Source organism: Corvus cornix, chromosome 3, assembly GCF_000738735.6.
Source record: "Corvus cornix cornix isolate S_Up_H32 chromosome 3, ASM73873v5, whole genome shotgun sequence".
Classification (NCBI taxonomy): Eukaryota; Metazoa; Chordata; class Aves; order Passeriformes; family Corvidae; genus Corvus; species Corvus cornix.
The window spans coordinates 32,772,660-32,795,342 of record NC_047056.1 but is presented as its reverse complement, the minus strand read 5'-3'; the positions used below and the strand labels follow the sequence as shown (position 1 = coordinate 32,795,342).

General features: G+C 43.4%; 1 protein-coding gene across 1 annotated transcript; it reads right to left on the bottom strand.

Moving 5' to 3' along the window:
* Positions 1–7,732: 7,732 nt before the first annotated feature.
* Positions 7,733–22,376, bottom strand: DESI2 (desumoylating isopeptidase 2). Its single transcript, XM_039568971.1, has 5 exons — positions 22,143–22,376; positions 15,563–15,635; positions 13,578–13,671; positions 12,945–13,086; positions 7,733–11,084 (listed from the first exon to the last, which is right to left on the bottom strand). The coding sequence occupies exons 1-5, from the start codon at positions 22,179–22,181 to the stop codon at positions 10,851–10,853; spliced, it is 582 nt and encodes a 193-aa protein (XP_039424905.1). The 5' UTR covers positions 22,182–22,376; the 3' UTR covers positions 7,733–10,850.
* Positions 22,377–22,683: the final 307 nt, after the last annotated feature.

Below are 22,683 nucleotides of genomic sequence, written 5' to 3'. Positions count from 1 at the left end.
TTTACTGGCATTTTGTGACCTACATGCTTCTTCCATAAAACACCACATCTGTCTTCTGTGGGGCTTTGTTCCTCCTTTGATGGACTATAGACCATCAAGTTCTGCTTCTAAATTAAAAAGTATCTGATTGCTTATTAGTTGTACTGTGAAGTTTTTTATGACTTCAGTTACATGGCTTCAGTAATTTGTGTTTATACTCCTCAGGCCTGCATAGAAGCACTTTAACACTGCATAAGGAGATGAAACACTCCACAACAAGGTACACATTGCTCCCAGGATTTCTAGTTTTACATCCTCAAATTTTGTAGAGCCTTGCTGAGGGAGTCTCTCCAGAAACAGGGTCATGGGTAACCTGGTGTAGTAATTTTGAGTGGATTTTGCAACAGAGATGCAGAAAAATATTCACAGAAAGATACCAGGATCAAGTAGCTCTCACTGCACCAAGGAACTTTTCAACTACAGACACTTGTTTGCTAGTGCTATAATCAGTTGTCATTTGCAGAACCTGAAAAAAAAAAGAATTGATGTCTGATTTGGCTGCCTTCAACATTTCCGTGTTATTGACAACATTTTTGTAAAATGTTGGATCAACTTCTAGAAACGTCAAAATTCATGCTAGAAACTAATTTCACCCTACTGGCATCTGTTTCCAGATGTTCTTTGTGATTTCCCTGATTATTATCCACAAGGAAGGCTGTTCTTCTGCTGAAGTTATTGCTTATGCAAGCACTGCATTAAGCTGAACAGGCACAGGGCTCTACACATCTGTCCTGCCTCCTTCCATGGGAGATGTGAGTCACTGCTGTGGTGGGCACAGCTGGTCTTCACACCACCAGTCCTGATCATCGATCACAGGCCTCCACCACACTGTCTAACCTGGGCTGTGGAGTTTCTCTTGTTAGGTTAAATGCCTCTTTATACTTTCATGGACTCCTTCCAAATGAAACTCGATTGAGTAATTAATAATACGGAGGGAGAGTTAAGCTTTTTAAGTTCTGCATGTTTTTCTGCCAATTATTCCATCTAAGACTGGCTTGCTTTGTTGCTTCAGAGCTTCTCAGCGAGGCATGACCTTGGTTTATTAAATAATACATGTATTTCTGAGAGCAACTTATGTAAGAGTTGGCCTATCCAACAAGACTGATGTTTGACCACTCGGTGGCCATGGCAAATATGAAAGCAAACACTGAATAAAGTCCCCTGCTCAGTACCTGGGTAAGAGGGACAGGCAGCCTCACAGTGGCTGCACTTGGCTCTAAGCCACCATTGCTGCCTTTACTGTTTCCACTCCAGGTGCTGCAGCACAGTCTTCTTGCAGCCTCTTGGATATCTCACCACAAGCTCAACACATTTGTGGTGCCTCTGCTGGCTTGATGGTGGCCTGGACTTGGCAGGGCAAACAATAAATTTCTGCCCCCAGAGATGGCAACAGCACTGCCTCTTGTGCTGGTGTGAGGTGTACCCACCGGTATGGAGCTAGTGGGAACTGAAGTCTCTGCTCCTTCCTTCTCCTCCTCCTCCTCCTCCCCTTCAGCCCTGGCTGGGGCTGCACAGGCTGTCAGTGACACAGGGCAGGTGGTGCAGGCTGTTGTGGGGTACCTGCAGCTCCTCTGAAACCACTTTCACACCACACACAGGGCAATACAGTGATGAGTCTCTCTGCTCCCGTCAGAGCAAAGCCAATCTGTTAGCTTTAAATCTCGGAAGTAATTTTCATAACATCATTTCTGCAGCAGCCAGTTTCCATGGAAACCAAGAAAGGACTGGCAGCATGTGTAGGAAAGAAGACAGCTGACCTGATTGTCCTTCCCTGGCCCCTGTGGATGGGCTTCCCTCAGTCTGCACATGCACATCCTTTGCTCATTGCCGTGAGGTGGACAAGCCCAGGCTCAAAGGCTTCAGCTCATTCCACTGGCAGCAGCCTGAGTGCAGTGTCTCTCCTGGCTGCTGCATGTCCTCCTCATCCTACCTCATCCTTCCTGCCTCTCAGGGCAACTTGTCCTGCACCCAGGGGAGGAGGGCAGAGGGAGGAAGGGTCTGTATATGTTTTCCCCTTCCCATCCCTGCATCATTCCCAGGCCTCAGCAGTAGATGGAAGGACTTGTGGTTAGCTTTGAATATGCATGTGTCCCCTACCCACTTACTCCGGATACTTTGTTCTCATTTATTCCACTGCTGCCAGAATACTCCTATAGGTCAACTTGCTAAAGATATAAACATTTATAATAAAATAAAGATATATACATTTATAATAAAGCCCTATATGCATTGCATTAAATTTGCAAATATTTTTGGAATTCTTCCTAACCTACTACCAGAAATATCTGCTCTCCAGGTGAAGGTTCTGTTACCTGTGGTGTTCCTTAAGAAGCCACAAACCTATATCACGCTCTTCAAGAGCTAGCAGTTTTGTCTGTGTGCTTGGGCAGAGAGAGGGGACTTGTCTAACCCAGGCTCAGCTGCAGCTTTTGGTTGCATTTCTTCAAACTGCCAGCACCAGCATGGAGTATGTTTGGTTTTAATTTTAAAAGCAGCTGTAGCTCTTGGCCTGAGTGGCAACCCCCCTCATGCTGGAAGGTCACTTAATGCTAGAACAGTTGTGTCAGAGCAGTTTCTGAAATGAGTAAAGTGATGCTGTGAGGAGGGGGGAGCCCTGGAAATCCCTTGCTGTGTCTCTGGGAGCCCATCCTGCTCATGTGAGTGGCACTGGCTCAGGTCCCCTCACAGGGCATCCCCTGCGTCTGCTGCAGCACTCCAGTGGCAGCAGCCTTGCAGACAGTGCACCCCACGGCTCTTGTCCCAAAAGCAAGTTGCTGTTGCACAGAGCTTATGTGGGCTGCTCAGAGAGGAGGGCAAAGGTTTTCGTGTTCTGAGGTTATCATGGAAGGATGATGCTAACAGAACAGGCTTCCACAGTTGAAAATATAGCTGTCAATCAAGTACTTTGGCCTCTCCTGCTGCTGATGGATGTGGAGTTTCTAACGTCTCTCACAGACTGGCTACTCAAAGTCAAGCCAGCATTCAAAGCGCACTTTTAGGGTGGGGTTTTTTCCTATGAAACTGAAATATTAAAATTTATGAAGGTGAGCAGCTGAAAAGTATCCTACTTCATCTCTTTCCTCATGTTCGCAGACATGGCTTAAAGGCAACTGCTAGCTTGGAAAGCGGCCAGAAAATCACCTCGAAGCCTGCAAGGAGGGAGCGAGCTTTCCTAGGCTACCAGGGATATACTGCAAAGGCTGCCCCCGGTGGACATTAAACAAGAGCACATTTCTGGGGGAGTTGCTGCTGTTGCAAGACATTTTCAGTAAATCTCCCCAGATGATTAGGAAGAAGTATAGATCAGCTCATGACACAGTCAGGGAAGACTGTCATGACCAACAGGGCTACCTGGTCTGCAAGTAAAAAGCAGACCCTCAGAGACCATTTAGGAAGTTGAACATCTGCAGGGGAGAGACTGAGGGAGAAAAAGATGACCTCAGGAGCTGATTGCTCTGGAAGTGCTGTACACACAAGGTCATGCCACAGGCCAGGACCAGGAAGATGCATAGTCTAGCTCTGAACAGATTCCATTTTGTACTTAGTTTAATTCTGCAGTATTAGTTTATTATCAGTAAATAATGACAGTAAATAATCAGTTTATTTAGTATAAAAGCCTTTTTTTCTTTCTCATTTGGAGGCAGCAACATTAACACCAATAATTGCAGCAATATTAGCACCAATCATTACACCTTTGAAGCTCAGTGCCAGCTGGAAAGGGGCTAGAAGCTGCCTGTCTGTCTGAAGGATGCATTGCAGGTTCCCATGCCATGCTCATCCCTACTCTCCAAAAGCATGGGCTGAGCACGGCATCCCTGGGTGCATGCCATGGTGTGGCATTTCACTGCAGGAACGTTTGTGCAGGGAGCCACGGGCAGAGGCAGCGTTCTAGGCCACGGAGTCTGTCCTTCCTTTAAACCTCTTAAAATGCACAGAAGCCACGAGGCTCCTGGAAGGGCAAAGCAGCTTAAAGAAAGCAATTGCAGAGATGAGAGCATCCACAAAAGCCGGACACTCCCTGAGGTGTTTCTCTGCCCTCGACTCCAGAGTGCTGGAGGGAAGAGCAAGCCCGGACAGCCGCCACAGTGCTTTTACTAAACTTTCCAAGTCTCTCTGACATAAAAAATAATTGACCTTTACAGTTGCATTTGAGCCAGGTACACTGCCATCAGCTCTTGCTAGTCCTCACTACTCAGTTCATGTTTGCTTAATGGCATGTGAATTAATTTGTTGGAAGCTGACACTTCACTGCAGGGTTAGTGACACTAACACTGGGCTGGTGCATGAAATTTAAGATGCAGAGCATCTTTCTGTGGTTAAAAAAAAACCAAAACAAAGGAGGGAAATGCCAGTGCTTTTGGAAATCTTCACTTTTAGGATGCTATGACTGAGTAATGAATGAGCTGAAGTACAGAAGAAAAATAAACCCAATTCCAGCTATTTAAAGGCTCAGCAATTCCTTCCAGGCAAAAAACAAGCAGCTATTGTGTGCTGGCATGGGGAGGGCTGGGGGAAGGCAGCGTTTCCCACAGGCAAATTAGGAATGGGAAAACCAGGACAAAAGCCGCAAGCCTCCGTAGCCTAAGTAGGGAACACAAGACATTTTCTGTTCAATTTGATTTGTGTTGTCATTAGGTGGGTTTAATAGGGCTTTATACTTATTCTGGGAGGAAAGCCCTGGCTCTGCTTGAGCTAACAATAATGATCATTCCGACTTTGGAAACATGAGGGAGCATTTCCACGTCATTCAGGCGCTCACTGGGAACAGAGGGTCTCCTCTGCCCCCGTCCCTGCCTGGTGAGGGAGTCTGGACATGTTTCACTGGAGCCTGATAAAAACCTGTCTGTGCCCTGTTTGGCCAGCGGGTGTCTGATTCACATCTCACTGTAAAGGAGTACCCATATTGACCATCAGCCATGCTGGGACCAGAGCAGAACCCCACAAGGGGTGCATTTGAAAACCCCCACACTTCCATCCCACAGCTGCCTGGGGCAGCAGACAGGGCTGGTATCATGGACGTGGGAAAGGCTTCTCTCCTCCATGATGGCTTGTACCCCTTCCTAACACTCCTCCCAAGCTATGGTGAGCCCCAGCAGGAACAGTTCAGCAACACAGTCCCAGCTTCCTGAAGTTCTGTATCTGGGTGCCTTGTTTCAGGCTGTGTAAAGGTGAAATGGGATAAAAAGGTAAAAATGGCTCCCTAAAAGGAAATCATGAGTTAAAGTCCATGAACAAAAGCTCCTGTGGGGCACACATGAAGCCCCTCCTTCACCTTCATTCAGGAGACACTAACAGCGATTTCTCTCACACAGCCACACGGTCTAGAAGCAGTACAGCAGGTAAGCAGCAGGTGCAGCAGGCTTGCTGCTTTGAGGATTCCAGATCAACAGACTACTTTGAGAAGACCACAAGAACTGCTGACCACCTGTCTTAAACCTGCAGGAGCGGTGTTCCCTTAGTCCTAGGTGTCCCAAGCTACTGCTCAGAGATGGATGGGGTGGGGAGAATTGAGCATGGCTCTGGTATGAGCAATGTCCCTCTCTATGGAGACCCAAAGATGGATGTAGCCTCTATCATGCTCCAAGCAAGCTAAAACTATGCCAGCAAAGGATCTTGCATTTCTTTATGGCAGATCCTGGTTTAGTTTGCTATGTGCTAATTTCAGTGGATCAGATAATGTGAAAAATACAGGATTCCTACCCTAGCCCAGGGGGAATGGGAGCAGCCAGTGGAGCATGACTGCTTTTCCAAAGAACTGCCATGGCTTCCCTGACAAGTTGTTACATCGACAAGTTTGAAGTTTCTAATGATCTGATTTAGACCAAACCACAGGATATCAGCCAAAGTCAGGAACTGGCCAATAGCCATTTCCGTTGCACTGTATGAAGCACTGAGAAAGAATGTATTTGTTCTGGGGCAGGGTGATAGGACCAAGGTGCTTACAGCCATAAAAAACCTCTGCCTCTTGTGAAGCTGTTCCAATGACAAATTTGTCATATAACTCTGCATGGCTGAAGAAACTTTTAGAAAATAAAATTTCATTTGAAACATTTATTTTTTCTTCAAGAGCAGCTCAGTTAAATGCAGCCCCTCACCCACTAGCCAACAATGCAGTAGGTGGTTTTGTGTATTGATCACCCTCCTAGAAGCTGATAAGCACTCTTGGCCATTGGATGCCAGAGTTCATCTTGAACTCAGATTAGTTTTAACTGATGAACTGTTCCCAAGTTTCCTTTCAATAGGTTACAAGTTGCTCAAACTCTCTTGCAGGTTTGCTGGTGATTAGGGTCCACTAGCAGTCAGAAAAGGGAACACATCTGTGTCTGGGCAACTTCTCCAACAGCCTCTCCTAGCCACTGTTCATCATCAGTGCACATGGAGATGCCATACTCAAAATGTACAACATGGCAAAACACATCCCTGCCCCAGCTGTGGAGAGAGACAGGTGGGGGCAGCACCAACTTGGACAGCCAGAGGACAGCAGTCCCATTTATCAGTGCCCTCAACGTGCAGAGAAGTCTCTCTGCTGTTAAGACACATGCACTCATCTGCCCTTTGCAAATTCCAGCACCAACACCTTTCGGTGCTGGCAAAGCATGTCCTCAAGGGCTGCTGCCAACTCTGTTCTGGCACTTGGGATATTTGGGGAAGAGGCTGGGCCAGCTGGCTCACCATGCAGCTGCCCCACGGCACCCCACTGCCAGAGTCACTGCAAGGAGCCGCCAGCTCTGCAGCCCAGAACCACCGCATCTTTAAGGAGAGGTGCCACCACCCCACAGAACCAGACAGGGGGGCAGGCTGCATCCCAACTCCCGAGCTGCCCTGTCCGGGCAATAGCTTGGCAGCTCTTTGGTTCCACAGCCAGGGGAACATCTCGGCCCTGAATCAGTGCTGGGCCGTGCCACAGCGGCACTGCTGCCACGAGGGCGGGCACAGCACAGCCAGCGGTGCCTGAGGCTGGCGTTGCCACTGGTGCTGCTCTGTACTCTGGGCACTTCTGCTCTGCTCCAAGGAACTGGCAGAAGGTGGACACTACAGACCCCACACACCTCGTGGCTGCTCCTCTGCTGCACATCCAGACCACAGAGCCAGGCTCTCGAGCAAATCTATAGGATATGGCACAAGATATCTGCAAAGTATCAAGCACACCAGAGTGTTTGGACACTCCAACAGATGTAGTGGTACACGAAATCTAAACACATTTTGAATGTAGTCTGTTAGGAACTTTGTGGCTCTCACTAATGCCTCAGGAAAACCAAACCACAGCACCTGATGCTCATGTCAGCCTAACAGCCTAAAGCTTAACTACAGGAAACCCTTGGATAGTCTCACTGTCCTTCAAAACCATCGTTCAAAACCAAACATCAGCTTGGGTGGCACTGCCGAAACAAGCTGTAGGTACAAAGGGAATAACACACACAGCCAACTTTTTTTTTTATAAAAGTATTTTTAATAAACTGATGGATTTAAGTTTAAGATGCTAGACAACTTGTTGCCATGTACAGGTAACAAAAGTCAAAATTCTTTGAATTTTATACAAATACTATGTAGTACAGTAAACTTGAATACAAGTTTACAAAAAATGCATCAGTGAATATTCAGCTTGTAACCAACTTCCAACAGTGAAAATTATCATCTATCAATAGTGATCAGAATTGCATTGCAAATTTTAGAAGTAATGCAACTATGTTTGTTTTTTTTTTTTTTACCAAGCCACTCTGAAGTTACTGGTGCACACTGACAGTACATTGGATTTTTTTGGCTTGCTGAACAGAAAATGGCATTTAAATAAAATGACTGAGTTAAACAATGTAATACATATCAAAAGTACTATCTCACAGAAAACTAAACAAGAATGAGAAAGTAAACAGACAGAACCCTGAAGTGGTGATATTTTTCTACCCGTTTTGATGGAAAAGATTCCACAGGTGTCCAGCTTTCTCACAGCATTTTGAAGTGTTCTAGTCCTAGCACAGTGTGGTCGTTAGTAGACTAAAGTAATCCCTGCTTGGCAGTAATGCTGGTGAAAGGTAACTTGCTCTATTGCTAACAAATCGGAGTAACCACTGGCAGGGTGACTTCTTGCAGGCATCCAGCAGAGGCTGAGCTGACAGCACACAATTGAAGTTACAGTACTGCTCGCTTTGATACGATACTCAACAACCTTCAGGGTTCAGGTGTCAGTTTCCTCACAGGATTTACAAACTGATGGTTTTCAAACAAACAAACAAAAGTCTTTATGGAGCATAAGACAGTATTTTCGCCTGTACAGCTACCAATAAAATGAATGTTTTTGTTACAAACTTTCCAGTCTGCTTTATAAAAAATAGTCTTAGTTTTACTTCTAAATAAAAACTGTGCTGTGATCTGTCACGTTCTTGCATTGTACATGCTGCAATTGTGTGTGTTAATGAAGGTGTAGAGATTTGTGACCTAGTGCTCTGGATGTATCAGAAGCCTAAAAAGCTGATTTTGGTACATAAAAGGTAGCAATGAAAATTCATTCTATTTATTTTTCCTAAAGCCTAGGAAAAGCTACAGTACGTTGCTAGATCAGTGGCCTCAACCCTGAGCTGAAATAAAGGACCTGCCTCGGCCAAGAGACTTAGTCACATTACTACCACAGCTGCACAGCAGAGACAAAATAACCTGTCTGCAGCCTGTTGTCTGAGCTGTGAGTAGTGCGAGATTCAGTTCTGTAATGCTTGAGAGTTGACTGGAGACCACCATATTCATTTTCACTACAGGGAAAAAAAAAGGAAAGAAAAATGCAAATTCAGAGTGAAAAGCACTCAACAGGGAGGGTCAGTATATCCAGCTTCTGGAGGTCAGAGAATGTAGTGGCAGACTCACCAGTCTTAAGCATTTCCCACTTGGTAGAAGAGATTATTAAAACACGTACCAAAATACAGTTATGGAGACTTTTACTATTATCTTGCTCTTTCCAGAAAGAGTCTCACTTGATTCCCCCCCCAGAACTAAGCATATCTCTCTCTCTACTACACTGCATCACAGAAGATAAGTGAAAACCTAAAGTCTGTCTGATGAAGGATTCAACCCAGGTGGCAGCAGAAAAACTTCCACTTGTTTCTAACACAAGTCAGAGCTGGGAACCATAAGAATTCTTACTATGATACAGCTACTGCACCTTCCCATAGGGTTCAATGGCATCACTACCCATGGCCAGGAGCATTCATAACATGAAGCATTTTGCCTCCCAAGAAGACTTTTTTTTGCTTTTAAACAGCAGAAACTGCAGAGTCAGTATTTCATTCAACGGATAAACTAAACCCAGCAAAAGACTGTAAATAAAACTTGTAAGAATCATTTGTATTTCTAGTAATGCACACCTCTTTGTGAGCTGATTGGTTTAGGGATGGTATGTTTTTTGTTAGTTTAAGGCAGCAAGTCTTACAAAATACTCAAGCTCACCTCCCTCATGTTTGTGCTACTGTAGCCTTATGTGCACAATAGAACCTCACTAATTTACACCAATGATTGGAAGAACAATTAATTCTCTTGGTAAGTGAACAAGAATAAGGCATTCCATTATATATTCTGATCACTAATTATAATTTAGCTCTAATTATAATCTACCAGCAAACATATTTCTGTGTTTTAGAAAATAATATCTCTTACCTTCAGATACAATTATGTGTGCAGATTAGTGGGTTCTGCTGTGTAAACACGCAGGTGCATAAGCAATTTTCAGGTTTTTCTTCATTACATCTGATAAGAAAGTTAATGCCACAGACAGAGACTGTGGGAAAATAAATTAGGATTTCTCTATCATTTGTGCAGATATGCACAACTGGGCAGTAATTTTTAGCTCAAAAAAAGAAGGACGCGAATGTTAACAAACTCAAAAGAAGCAAAATCAGCAGCAGGAAGCAAAGGCCATTCCCCAACCATAAATGGCTTGTTTTACACAATTCCAAACTATATGGAACAAACAAAAAGGAATACAAGTACTAACTTATATACACAAGTTTGAAATCAAGTAAAGCAAAGAAGTGAAACATTTGTTGATGCTTCTAGCAGATGATATTCATGTGCTTAAATCCTGAAGTAAACTGCAAGTAAAGACAGAAGACAGGATGAAAACTACATGGCTGAATTACAAAAAAAAAAAAAAAAAAAAAAAAAAAAAAGGATTGATGTGCATTGCAATGAGATAGAAATTTCCCTTCATATGTGCAAAAATCCACAGTTTCATTAATGTAGAGGTCATACTTCTAGGAACAGATTTTAGACCAAACCAGTCTCCCTACATCCTGGAATCTACCTGTTTACATCAGCCACTTTAAGTGCACAGTACCCTGTTCACATATATAGTATTCAGCAGTTTCTGGCATTTCTCAATTTAACATTCTCCTGCCTTAAATCTTGAAAACAAAGGGGAAAGTTCATCCAGGGCATCACACCACTGCTTTTCATTTATACCAACAGTTAAATCAAACTCAAATTCTTTCTTCTTCCATGGTGGCAGGAGTCCTTACAGGACTTGTAAACAGCAGTACACAATACTGTAAACAAATAATTTAAGTTCTGCTTTATGCAAGATGTTAACTCAGGTCTACCAAACAGGTGAAAATGAAAAGGGTGGCTTCACACAAAATCCTTCCCTTTTCTCCCAGCAGTTCCTTTCACTATGTAAATAATCCTGAGCTGAAACAGGGGTTGATGAGAGCTTTTTTTTTTTGCATATAAAACCAATGTTCTAGAGTTGGCTCTCATGTTCTGTCAGGAAGTCAATTGCTGAAGAGATCAAACTGAAGTATTTCAAACCATTTGCTACTTTGGAGGAGGACTTATAATTTGGTGTGGCGTCCAGTTCTAGACCCAGATGCTGAGCTTGCCAAGGAAGCTGATGCTGCTGCATCCTCAGCTTCCTCCAGCTCATCGTGTAGCTCCTGGCTAACACTAGACTGGAGGGCTGCAGGAGTTAGCCACTCCTTTGGCAGGCAGCTCTGAAGGAAGGGTATACAAGAGCTGAAGTAGGCAAGGCGATTCACCCATCGTGGAATCTCTTTTCCACAGAGAATCTATGGGGGAAGGAAAAAGAAAGAGTTAATTTGTTTTCTGGATTCAGCAGTAACAAAACTGCAGTACTGTAAATAAAAAGCAAAAGCTGCAGCAGCCTTGCAGTTTACATATCACAAAAGCCAGTCAAGAAGCATCCAAGTTAGCTGCACAATGACAACTTTCTCCATCGGTAAAGGCAGCATTCCAAGTCCCACAAGGAGACCTATACTCCATTGTGAAAGCTGGACACACGGATCTGTGATTTTCTTAGAAGTCCTGAAAAGCCTAACCACCTCACTCTCCTTGAATAACTTCTATAAAAGGCACAGAAATTAGTTAAGCTATGGTTTCTGTTCAGTGCTAACTCCTCAGAAACAGAAATTGCAGGAGAAACCTCACTGGTACAAAAAAAGCACCCTGAAATCAAGTGCCCAGAAAGACAGTGTCAACACCAGAGTTGTATGGAGTTACACACACTGCTGAGGCTCTTTACTGTGGTGGCCTCTGACCACTTCCACAAGACGTCACTACCCTACAACGCAGAGGCCAAGCACACACTTCAGTTCATTGGGACAGGAGGAGCTAAACAATGCACAGCTGGGTTCAACTCCTCAAAAATGCATAAAGTTGCAATAAGTACTTATTTCTACTGCACGTCAGTCATGAAGTAATTTTGTTGCCACTATTCAAGGAGTGAGCTACTTTACTTCACTACCTCCATATTCACTTCTGGTATTACAGTGCAAATTTGGAGAATGTGAGCATTACCCTGCTGTAACAGAGCAGCATTTAACTTGTAATTATACCCACTTCTATAGCCAATTTGAACACTAAATAGGACAAGACCTAAAACAGAAACAGTATGACCATGCAGCTGAAGAATATGGCAAAACCCTGGCCATATAGGCCAGATTTCACACCAACTGCAGCTTTGTCAGTGCCTCACCCTACTTACTTGTACCAGCATTGCACATGAATCATCATCTCAATAAAATTTTCCACTTTCCACTACCAGTACCAAGATTAGTCTACATAAAACACAGGCTACACAGTAAGTATGCATTAACTATTTTGGAAAAAAACCCAATTAAAATCTATGAAAGTTCACATGGGAAAAATAGCCATTCTTGTTTTGGGGTGTTTCAATGAAACATAAGAATAAATTCTGGCAAGCACAGATTGTCAACTATCAATAAAAATTTCCATTCCCCTCATTGTCCTGGATTACTTGTTCCTGACCCTTTCCCTTGTGTGGATACACATGTGAATGATCAGGCATTCAATCATATTAGCAAACTGATCATGTTACAACAAAGTGAGGGGAAAAAGCAAAGCCCCTTCGACTCCTCGGTCAGATGCTTTGCATGACCACTCAAATATCTACATGACCAAGACACAAGTGCTGGCAGAGCAATAACTTGACAAAAGCCTCTCAAGCAGAAGATTAACATTGTCTACGTAACTTCAGTGCCTTTGCTATTCTTTAACAGTAGGTCATAACCTTGAAAATTATTTTCAGTGTGATGGTTCTGTGGGGAAATACAAGTAATCTGACAAAACTAACATGTAATTCTATCTTCAGGAGCAGTCCCTGAAACAATTGAAATTATTTTGAAATCTTGTTAATACGTTATTTACTAGGTATCTCTTTAGGAATGCACCTCTGCTCTAACACAAGCTATGTATGACAACAACATTTAGCAGCAAAATCTGGTGCTTGGGACATAAGCACAAATACAACCTGAAAAATAGTGACATTTGCCCAAGGTATTGGAGATAGGAAGCTGAAAATTAAACCAAACATTCCAAAGGACCAGAAGGAGATGATGCTCTGTAGCCACCTGTGAAGAACCTTTCTATAGACCTTTATGTTTGTTTACCTCAGATAAAGCTGAAGAAAAGTGATTGCAGTTTTTGTGCATTAGGTGATAAGCATTTCCTTTGAATTCCTTTCCAAGCTCTTCTACTATTTTTTCTATATCATCTTCCATAAAGTCAGTACTGCCTAGAACCACAGCTTCTCTAGAAGAGAAAAAGAGAGTAGATGATCAGGCTGCCATGATATAGGCGGACTACTGTTCATACATTGCTCAAAATTCACCCCACTGTGGGTAGCAAGATCTTTCTGTTCTCCAAGAATAACAAAGATTCTTTCTATTCCATTTTATGGCACCACTTTCACCTTTCTCACGAGAGATTGTATTTCCTTGCCAATTATCCACCTTGAAAAAGTTACTGCATTGCTTACACTGAGTAATAAAAGTTAGCCACAAGTCCACAAAATTTGTATGCACTTAAGGAATTTAACAGTATGCTAAAAAAATGTTCCTTGCTGTAGACACTTCATTGTCTCGTCACCTCTGTCCATCTTTCATTTCTATGCAAACACATGAATTTCTCAGCAAGTCAGAAATCCTGTACAATTCAATACATCTACCCTCAAAAATAAATGCAACAAATTGTCTCTTTCATATACTTTCTCAAAGAGCAAGAAAATAGGTAATCTTTCTTACTTAAATTTAAATGTTTCTCCTAGCTCAGAAGCATTTCCTGGTGAAATCTCAAATATTCCAGAAAAAGGGTACGGATGACCACCATAGGCAAATTCTGAAAGAGAAAGCTCAGATTTAACAAAAACAGCATCTGATGACAGTAAAAAACAGCAGAGCTCACTGACTGGAAGATGACTTCACAAGGATCTAAAGCTAGCAACCAGACATGTTATTTACATGGGGAGCAGATGAAATGAGCTGGAAATTAATAATTTTATCAGTTACTACTCAGCATAAGTAAAAACTGACAGGAAATTTCCTACATCAGTGTACAGGTTTAACTTGAATAACTTTGCAGTAAGTACATACTGTTTTCATTGTATAAGTGAGCATTTACAAGTTAAATTGTACATCTCGCCAATGTTCTTTACACATACTGGTCTTTAAAATTCCACTTACATATGTCTAAATTGGGGATTCAAAGTACTGCATCCTCAGAGGCCTGATGGCACTTCTATTCAGTGTACACTACAGCCCTCAGTGTGGCAGTGAGCAGTGGCCTAATAGGTTTTTTAAATGTCTTGATTTGCAAGACAACTGTCACGAGTTCTTTACTATAAGAAGAAAACAAACCAGTGCACGCATCTCAGGTCTGCACAAAGCATCTGCTGGCTTAAGCACTCACACTACATGAAAATATCATGATGTGCTGTAGCTTTCTGTCTGTGTCTGTAAGATAACAGCACGCCGCACCCAGAGTGTAATAAAAAGCTTTAAGCATGACTTCACACTTCCTTTCCTCAAAACTCTTAACACATCATCCAAGTCTAGCACTCAATTTTGTGGTTAATCTTTTTTACAACAGGTTAATAAATAAAAAGTTTGATGTGCTTCAAAAAATTCAAGTCATTGTTCTAGCAGGGGCATGACCTGCTATATGAGAAAGCTGCTATAATCCCAGCAGGAAGGGAGGCACATGTATTTGGCACAGCTCAAAAACTGGGCTTCAGGCACAGCACTATTAAGAGTCAGGTCTTTCTGGGTCAGATTAAAACAAATTTTAAAAAAAGTTTTAACACAAAGCGTTGCATTTTGCCAATTTGTTGCTCTGGTAACACTTGCAAAACCAGATACAATGTGACCATTATACCTACCGAAACATAGTTTAAGATAACTTTGGGCAGTCTGGTCTTGGGAGTGCACGCCCTGCCTTTTGCTCCTTCCTCTCACCTCCCAACACATTAAAAAAAAAAAAAAAACAACCAAAATGCTGCAGCAGATTTTCCTTCTTTAACTGGACTACTTGCAGCAACACCATCACCTCATTGTGTCATTACACTTGTGGGCAGAAACACCTCAGACCTGAGCCCGTGCTGTGGCGTGCTCAGAAATACCTCCTGGCTGCAATGCAGGTTCCAAGTGGCCTGAACAGATCAGGAGGCTGCAGCACCCAAGCACAACCCATTTAGCAAAATTGAAAAGCATTGTTGTTATTTACCACAAGGGTATCTTTTATGAACAGCATGTATAGGATGCCTATAAAAGAAATTGTCTCTAAAAAAAACCAACCTACCAATAAGGAATAGACTTTTTCCTGAGCATCGCGCACTTTTAGGTGCCTCTGCAACAGATTATTGCTCCTGTAGTTAAAAATTAACTCCTTGCACTAAGTGCTGACAGAATACTGAGGAAAGGATTCAACCATGCTTACACAAAGCACACATTTTTTAAATGTAGGGTTTTTTAAGTATTTCCAAACCTAAAATAAAGATTTCTATGCCTAGCTGAATAAATTGTACACTTTTTCATAGTTGCATAGCTTTATACAAAAGAATCCATGACAGCTACCAGATTATTCATGTCCAAGGTCTTTTTCCAGAGGCAGAAAAGATGAGAAAAGAGATGAACAGGTTTCGGGAGCTAGACTCTCCTCACTACCTGAAAAATGCTTTTTAAATAACAGCATTACTGAAACGAAAAGTAAGTTATGCTTTTCTTGTACATACCTCGGCCATACACCTCTATACCTGAATGAAACACTCCAATTCCAAGGGAAGAAGTATATTCATTCATCCAATACTAAAAGGAAAGAAGGGGGGAAAAAAACCCCAAAACTCTAGTTAGTTTGCAGTACAGATTTATCTTCTCATAGCAGACTGTCCCCCACATCAAAAGCATTAAACCCTATCACAAAGTAGAAACTGCACAACCCATTTTACGGCAACAGAATGTCATTAAAATTCCCCAACTGTACACAGTGAATTAATTCCATTAGGTGCTATTCCAGTGTTTTAGTGCTGTCAAAGCTTGTCAATCAAGGAGTCTGCACCTGGGAGAAATCCAGATCAACCTTCTATTTGTCAACAAGCTGTAGGTTGTAAAGTTTGCCAAGCAGTGGAATACATTCTAGAATCAATTGCTGTAATTTTAAGGAGCACATTTTTCTTTAAAGTACATCAGAATGTAGGACCGTGAGATACACACACCGACTGTCATTAATAGCAATGACCACACCTGCCTATGAACAGATAAACACAAGACATACTCAGAGATGGACTGAAATTACCTTATTATGTCTTTGAATACTCAACTAGAGGTCACCCTACAAGAGACAAAGCTCTCTCTTGCTGCTGACGCATGGGTCCCCAAACATCAGGTTGATGTCCCTTGCACAGGTCTGACACTTGTTTCCAATATATCACTTGTATTGTAGCCAACAGAAAACAGATGCATTTAAAAAGGAATCAGAAGTGGAAATTTTTTAGAAAAGGGAAAAAATAGTAAAGAAAGGAAATTTCCCTTAGTGCTTTCTCTTTTCTTTTATGAAAGTGGCAGCAGCAGCATCTATCAGAAGCTAACTATTACCTTCAAGACCTCAAATATGCACAGAGCTCTGGAAAAGGAAAACCTCAAAGTACTGTCACTGTCTACATCACTACCCTCAAAATATCAGTCTCCAAGCATTAAAAAATTTCAAGTGACACACAATTTGAGAAGGAACGTGAAACAAAGTCCTAAAAAAAAAAAAAAAACAAGCCTCAGTTGCATCTTCAAAACTGAAACTGGCTAGGAAGAAAAACCTCAGGAAAATACAAGGAAAACATTATTTTGTTAATTACTCCAATAACAGGATTTTTTTTTCCTCCCAGAGCATCCATGTGAACTTTTGCAAAGCAGACTTCAAAAAGTCAACTGGCAGGCAGGATAAAGGCTGAGATAGTACCCCCAGTAAATTACTACTGATTTAGCAAGCAGGCAGAAAAAAAAGAAGTCATGTTCTTCACACAACCTGTTGACATAATCAGTGTTTTCTGATGCGAAGTCACTAAGCAGCACAGCAATGGTAAGAACGTAAAAGGTTGCAGGTGTTGAAGATGTGCAAGCTGGAGTCAGTGTGTAATTTACAGTGCCATCGCAAACATTGTGGCATGCAAGCTTTTTGTCTCCCAATAAAAATGATACACTAAACCTCAGGTTGACAAGCTATTAATAAAAATGAAAACAAGTTAAATGGCTAAAAGAGCACATCATGCCAATAGTTACAAACAGACAAGCCACCTGTGGGAAATTTTGTCAATATGAATTAAGAGAAGGCAGATTTTGTGCCTTATATTTATTTAAAGCTCACTTGTGATCCGTGGATAAATTCTGCTTAAGACTGAACTTTACCCTTTGCTTTAATTTCTAGGTTTGTCAGTCTAGTGCTGTGTTAGCTAGTGGGGTATGGATGAGTACACTAAATCATCACCTTAGTCTATTTAAAGGGTTTAGTAGTTCTTTCCTTCCACCCCTCAGAACAGAGCAGAGAGCAAGTCTGTATGAACAAACTACATCCAGAAATACACTGCTTAATTTACTCTGTATAGAAAGACACAGAACAGGGACAAAACAAGAGGGCAAGAAAGGAGAAGGATGCGAAGACTACTCATCTTAGTGGGTTTGTGAGCGTAAAAAAATGGGATTCTGCTCATGAGGTGAAATCAAAGTCCCCAGGAAAACAGGGGAGCTACAGCAACGTAAACCTGTTCCAGTTCTGAAGCCATTCCTACTCCCCAGTTTACCAGCTCACCATTTCAAAATACTTTCACGTTTATATTTATAGTCAAAACTGTAGGCACAGTCAATGTACAGTTTGTCAGCACTGGAAAAAGTACATTTGCCTAATGGGAAGGTGTACCCAAATGAACCTAATCTGGAACTGAGCTAGACAGGGTCTCTGGTGGTCTAGTTTTTCCCTCTCCTGGGCACTTGTGGCCAGAAAACTCAGATCTTGGCTGCTGTATTCCAAACAACCTACATATCATGTACCCATTGGATCTGTTAATGCCAAGCAAGGTTATGGCTGCTCTCTGAAAATAGAACAAAACTTACACAAGATATCCCACAAGCAGTGGGATAGAATAAAGCCTGGTTGGTTGTTAGACAGAAAAATATGAGGAAAAAAATTATTCACCGTCCTCCCCACCCACAACCCCACGAAACCAAACACAAAGTACAGGGAGAGGACAGAAAAGTGAGTCACCAAGCCTTGTCATTGATCTGCACAGAAGTGGATGAGCGGGATGGAAAGCAAAGGTATTCAGCATGGCCTGTGCCTATCCAAGTATGGGCTCCTCCTCACTGGTGCCACCTACATACACGGAGCTCGCTACACTACACAAGGTGAGCACTGGTGGCAAATAAAACAAAAGTTAGCAGCTTTGGAAGAAGTGCCTGAAGCAAGCTGGCACTTTGCTTCATATTTCCAGTAAGAACAGAGTAGGTTAATTGAAGATAAAAGAATTTCAATGAGGCAGAATTACTTTCCCCCTAGGAACAGTAATTATATCTAATTATTACTTAATCTGGATGAGCTATTGGAAGGTTAGTCCTATTTTCTCATTGAACAAAATGCCTTATCTCACTGAAGGAAGAAATGCAGGACAAATGCAACAAAGAGTGCTGAATTTGGCTACAGCTGAAAAGATTATATACAACTTACAAAGTAAAGACTGTAAATTAAATTACATCTGTGTAGCTCACTGGTTCAGTAACATGCCCAAACTGATCCCAAATGCTACATCCTTGTTTCCATTACACAAATTGGATTCCCTTTAGTCTTGATATGGATTTTGCCATAGTTGTATGGTGCAATCCCATATCCTCAACATTTTGCAATATGTCAGTCTTGTAAAACAGGATTTCAGGTTTAATCTACCATTAGGAAAATATTAGAGAAGCATTTTTCTATGTGCACAATCAAGTCATGTCACTACAATCCCAGAACACTAATCCCAGTGCTTCAAAACTATCTCCAGAGCTTTCATTTACATTAATACTTTAGCTTGTTATCGCCTTATTTAACAAGGGAAAAAATAGGATACTACTTGGGCACAAAAAACCTAGACCCCTAAAAACAGCAGTTAGTTAAAATAAATCTATAAAGTACTCCAGTTCTCAAAACACAGTATATCAAAGCCTTCACCCTACCCTTTTAATGATCATAAAAGATGTTCAAAGGCATGAACTGTACCACATAAATACACCCTTAAGCTTCTCTCCCTCCATAAAGTTACCAGCACTTGAAAGTCTACTTTCTTCTACAACACACGCATCCCACTCTCACTTTGGTTCTATCAAAGATTTTCGCTTTTTAATGCACTAAGGACATTAGAAGGGTATATCCTCCAAAAGCAACCAACTCAGTCCTGTAAAGAGTTCCAACAGGAGCAAGGTCACTTAGTACTCCTCTGCATACCTAAGCAGCTGCCTGGGAAATGAAGCCACAGTTTGCGTTCAGGTTAAAATAAAGCTGTTCGTTATTACAGTAACGTTGGCTCTGTCAACCAGACGAATAACAATGGTCTCTTGTTCCACAAGAGAAACAAAAAACCCCAATCCCAAAACTAAACTACAAAAATATCCCAAACCCACTTCCAAGTGACATGGAATGTCAGAAGCAAAGAGCAAACCTGCTAATGTCTCAAACACAAAGTTGGTGTGGTTTGGTGAATAAGCAAAACTTCAAAACTGCTATTACAGAAGACTCCTCCCTTCTTTGACCCACTCCTAGTACCCCCAAATAAAGCAGACCATTGATTTCAGCAGGCTGTTGTACAAGCAGCAAAAACTGCTATGCAATATGAAAGTGAGGCTTTGGTTTCAAACGGACTGAGATGTGGTTCAGCAGAGAAGTTTGACAAAGGACATTCACTGATGGTATCTTCCAGAGATCCGTGAACCTGTGTTTTTCTCACGAGTTTGAAGGAAAACTCTCTCTAATGGTCAAATAAGGTAGACATTGCTACAAAACAACACACAAGACTGAAGCAGGAAATAGAAATATTCTCCTTAGTGGTCCCATCTTATACTATGTATAATCTGTGGTAATGTACAGCTCCAACAATTAGCACAACTGCCAACTAATGCACAAGAAGGCACCCCTGCATGTAACCAAACAAATAAATGTGCTTGGCTGCTTCTTTTGGATAGTAAGTCCCTTCCACAGATGGTGGCTTTAGAGACTATGTGAATTCTCAACAGAGGCAGAGCCCCAGTAATAACAACAGGATAACCAACAGTTCCTAACATATCCTTAGGAAAAGTATGACACTAGCTTTTAGGAGCACACCCTTCCTGTTGCTGTTTTCCCCTCACTTCCCTCATGTCAACTGCCAGCCTTCCTAGGATGGTTGGAGTAAAACTGATCACAGCAATTCAGCTCTGGAGGAAAAAGAAAGCACAATGTGAATGGAAAAGCAGACTATCACAAGAGAAAAAAAACCACCATGCTGAAGTCACACCCCAGCAGTCCTACCATCATAGTGAGAATGGAGTTTCTCAGAGGCCATGGCACTAGTTTCCTGGCAGGTATATACACAGGAGTCAGTCCACTCTGTTAAGGTTTCACAGCCTGCCTGTAAACTGGGCCCGCTTTGCACAACTGAGCAAGTCCTTGTGAGAACAGTGGGTCTTCATTTTGGTGAGTCAGAAGTGCGTCAAGCCTTGACTTCAAAGATATTCTTATGTAAGAGTCACGAAACTGAAGTCCTACTTCTTTCTCTGTACAAATATTTATAGTTAATATATGTAAAACCATCTATTTTTATGCTAAGAGAGATTTCCCCAATATATATATTCATACTGTAGTCCAGAGAAGCCATATATATGCATGTGAGAGGGCATCCTTTCCTCCTCCAGTCTAGTATAAATAAGGCACACTGTGACTTTTCCTCATATTGGCATCATATATGATCTCAACCAGGTGAGCAAAGACCACTTCTTTTTCTTCTCCCATCTCTCAGAAAATCATAGTGAACAGACTGTTCCTGTCTCCAGTCTCCCTTCACTGTCTATAATGAAGGAAACCAAAGTTGAGGTAACAGGCTATATTCACTCGATACAGAACTCAAACACAGGAGTGGGCAAAAAAATCCCCCCCCAAAAGGACATTGATTTCTAAGGTAAGTAGTAGGGTGAAAGAAAATTACAAAAATCAGGCTAGTTCCTATGATATCGTAAATGTATTTGATTTCAAGCCAGTTAGCTCCCTATTGATTGCTATTAAACATTTTAGCATTTGAATGTGACTATTCCCAAGCAAAACAAGCTGTATTTTCTCACTTCCACCAGTCACTGACACTACACTATATACCTTCACCCTTTCAAAACAACAAAGGTTCACTTTAAAATGGTGGTGGTAGGAAAACCTATCCAAAATAAGCTAAGTAACACAACCTCTATCACCTGAAGCTAGTTCTCCATCTTACTGTCCCTCTATCAGTAGACTTGAAACTTGGTCAGAGAGCCAGTGCCACTCGTTCTAATTTCCAGCGATTGAAACGCATTAACAGATAATATTTTCTCAATATTACTTATCTAAGCCTCCTGTTCCATGCAGGTACTTACACCTCATTTGTTACCATGGCATTTGAGCAGCTTCCAGCTGAAGCTAAGACAATACAAGAGTTGCTGTAAGTGCCACATAAAGATTATCCAGGAGGGAGGGAAGGTGAGCTCACAGGGCTGCAAATCAAGCTGGAGCGATTCTTTTAGTTCTACCAAGTCGCAGCCATAACAAAACTATTCAAAAATTATGGACTAGAAAAGAATCACCTTACTGACACTGTGCTAAAAAGCTCTCATCCTTGCAGAGACAGAGGTTATCCCCAACTACCACCATCCTGCTGAAAACTGGACCCTTTTCTGATTTTCGTGAGCAGAAAGGCAGGGCCTCCCCGCTGCTGAGCTTTGGGGCAGCAGCAGAGGTCGGGGACGCTCACGGCAGGGGAAGTTTCCCCCGCAACAGGGAGCGGATCCACCTGCCACTGGAAGACCCGACCCGGCAAACTTCTGTCGCAGGTCATAGAGGGGCTGTATAAATCGTCAGACCTCCCAAATCACCGCCCTCGCCCCCCCCCTTTCCCTCCCCGGGTTCGTTATTTCTCCCGCTCCGCCGCCCACGGATGCAGCTCCCGCGGGGACAGGCATGCGAAGGGCACGCAAACTTTCCCAGCCGCCCTGGCCCCCGCAGGGCAGGACACCCCGCCGCCGCCCTGCCGGGAGGGGGCCGAGACCCCCGCCCGCCGCCCCGTGCCGGTGGCTCACCATGTCGTAGACGTTCAGGATCACCAGCTGGTTCGCCATCGCCGGCGGCCCGCGGGCGCCCCCCGCCCGCTCGGTGGCTCCCGCTGCGGCGGCGGCGCCGCTCAGGCCGGCGGCGGGGCGGTGCGGACCCCCGGGGGCCGCTTCCTCCTCGTCCTGCCTGTTGCTGCGGGGCGGCGGGGGGCGGCGGGCACCATGGAGCCGCCGCCGCGGAGGGACGGGGCCGCGCCCCCGGGAGACGCGCTCAGCCCGCGGCCGGCAGCGGGGGCCGGGCGGCGCAGGGGGGCAGCGGGCGCGGGGCCCCGCCCCGGTGGCGGGCGGCGGTGCCGGTGGCGGGAGGGGAGGAGAGAAGGGACGTGTGGGGAAGGGAGAGGCGCCGGGGCGGGCGCGCCCTGCCTGGCGCCGGGCCGGGGCCGCGGGACGGGCGTGCAGCCCCGCCGACGGGCGCAAAATGGAGCCGCTCCAGCCCGCCCCCAGCGCCCGAGCGGAGCGGCACGGCCGCGACTACAGCTCCCGGCGCGCCGCGCGGGAAATGCGGGCGGGA